Source organism: Piliocolobus tephrosceles, unplaced genomic scaffold (genome assembly GCF_002776525.5).
Source record: "Piliocolobus tephrosceles isolate RC106 unplaced genomic scaffold, ASM277652v3 unscaffolded_26596, whole genome shotgun sequence".
Taxonomy (NCBI): domain Eukaryota; kingdom Metazoa; phylum Chordata; class Mammalia; order Primates; family Cercopithecidae; genus Piliocolobus; species Piliocolobus tephrosceles.
The window spans coordinates 1-2,522 of NW_022309416.1; the positions used below are offsets into that span (position 1 = coordinate 1).

General features: G+C 47.6%; 1 protein-coding gene across 1 annotated transcript; it reads right to left on the reverse strand.

Moving 5' to 3' along the window:
- Positions 1–8: 8 nt before the first annotated feature.
- LOC113221634 (DDB1- and CUL4-associated factor 8-like protein 1) lies at positions 9–1,103 on the reverse strand (the record flags this gene model as incomplete). Its single annotated transcript, XM_026450967.2, has 1 exon — positions 9–1,103. A coding segment is annotated over exon 1 (1,095 nt), but the record flags the coding sequence as incomplete, so codon positions are not given.
- Between the last annotated feature and the right edge of the window lie 1,419 nt (positions 1,104–2,522).

Genomic DNA, 2,522 nt, shown 5'->3' on the forward strand with positions numbered 1-2,522 from the left:
TCATGTCCACCCACTGCAAATTGGTAAATATTGGCAGGATTCATAGAAATTGTATACAGTCCCACTTTCTTATCCTTTTCTCTTGTTACCACAACTTTTGAAGCTGGCCGGTCTTGTCTGAGGTCTATGGTGAACACAACGGCATCTTCACCTGAAGTGAGGAACTTATAAGGAGAGTCTGGCTCCAGAGCCAACTCGTGGGCAGGTCCCCTGTGCCTGGCCACACGCCTAGTATTCTCGCAATACGATGCATTAATTAGTTCTGCTACCCGTACCTGTCCATCATGGCCACACATGGCCATGATGGAATCACCACAGTTAGGAAAGAACTTAGCCTGGATGACATTAATATCGTGACCACTCTCAAAGATCAGTACTGGCTTCTGCCGCACCCAGTCCCACACTATCACCCTTAAGTCATCACCGCTACTGGCCAGCCGGGTGCCACGCTGGTTAAAGTGTACAGTACTGACAGAACCATCATGGCCTCCAAGAAGACCCTGCAGGCAGAAACGCTGCACAAAGGCTCTTGCCCCACAGGCCTCATATACAAAGCGGGCACTTGAACCCAGCTGCCGCTGGCGAAGAGCAGTAAGGACTTGCCAGCGAGGTCGGGGCAGGGCAGACGTCTCTGAGGAAATCCACTCCTCCAGCGCCCGATCCTCCTCTAACAAACACTGCTCATGGTTGGCGCCACCGCATCGTGGACACACCCGAGGCTGTTCTTCTTCCTCCTCCCCTTCCTCCTCCTCCATCTCTTCTTCTTCCTCCTCCCTTTCTGTCGCCTCCTCTCCCACTAAGGGGTAATAAAATAAACCTTCACCACTCACGAAGAAATGCTGAAAATCCTCCACACTTTCAAGTTCGACGTCTTCACTTGAACTTTCTGGGTCTGTGTCTTGATTTTCTGTGCTGGCATCGTTTGGGAAACCACCATCCCTGGTATCACCGCCATCTCCGGTCGATGGTTCTGCGGCCGCCATTTCAGTGCCAGAGGAGGCCACCGTCGCCACTGCTGCTCCAGACTGCTCCTCTGGGCTGCTTAACAGGCTTTCAGTCCCTAAGTCTGGTAAGCCATCTGTGCTGCCCTCTTGGTGGGACATCTCGAACGATGTTTGCCGTATCTGATCTGGAACTGGAAAAGTCAACCGCTAAAAGCTCAGGGAAGAGAGCACACCTGCCCTGAGGACGGACGGTCGGAGAAGGCACTAGGTTAGCGGCAAAGAGACACCAACCCGATTGGCTAAAAGGGGCGACAAACTAATCAACCAAGGCTGACGTCACTACGGGAGCCGGTGAGGTTCAGAAGGCTTCTTATCGGCTCGCCTCCTCTCAGGGTCCAGACTGCTCTAATTTTTCCAGGCCCAGAGCCACACCCCCACAGGCATCTTACACTGTGAGTAGCTGTGGTTGTTTTGAAGATTGAAACTTGCCGCACGTTGGGAAATGCTCTTATTAGAAAGGTCACGCCGTGAATGCAAAGAACTCTGATATTCTTAGTCTTGCCACCAGACGGCAATATTTTGGCGTGACAGAGAGGTCTCTACTATAGGTGTATCTTAAGTTAGATATAGGCTCTGAGATGAGGATGTATGTTTGCTTAATTTAAGAAAATGATCTAAGGGAAGACAGTGGATGCAAGGAAGAGTGAAATCTCAGGTGAACATCCCTCAGAGGACAGCTTCAGCACGATCCTCCTGGGGAACTCTGGAGAGTAAGTTACGTCTGAGTTATCCTTATACCAGGCAAGGGAGCGAACTTTCATACTCCTACACTGTTCAGTCATTGGTTAAAGGCCACACTGGGAGGGATGAGCATATCAACTCCCAGATGTCCCATATGCTTTACAATCTCTTCACCTGTGGGCAAAAGCCCCTTCAGCAGCTTGAGGACTAAAGAGCTGTACATTAGTACTGATGCTTGGAAGGGAAAGGGAAGTAGATGGTACAAAAAGGGATTTGAAAGGATCTTGCAGGAGCATGAACATTAACAGCCACAAGGTAGCTAATACAACGACTATTAGAAAGGGCTTTGTTACTACGGTGTATGATGATGAAAGTACAACTGAAATAAAACTTTAAAAAGTGTATAGAAGTCGAATTTGGAAGGTGAAACTAAAACTAAAGTCATGGTAAGCAAATGCTATTCACTTCCCATATCTTGTTAAATGATGGTTGAAATCCCACAGTTGCCATACCCCTCTTCATGCCAGTTGAAGGAATAATCTGGGGCACAATGGTGAAGTGCAAAGACTGACAGCCTTAAATCATAAGACTCGAAAGTCTAAAAGAATCCTTGACCCAAGGTCTACCGATGAATGATGTGTTAGCAGATGTGAAAACATTAATCTCCTTGTGCATCATCAGAACTCTTGGGTGACCAGGACCAATGTTAATGATCAGTAACATTTTGAAAGGAATATTCTTTTCTGAACAGTAGAACTCAACAGGGGATTAAAAATATTCAGTAAACCATGCTGTAAACAGATGTTCTGTCACCCAGGCTTTGTTTTCCTTTTTTTT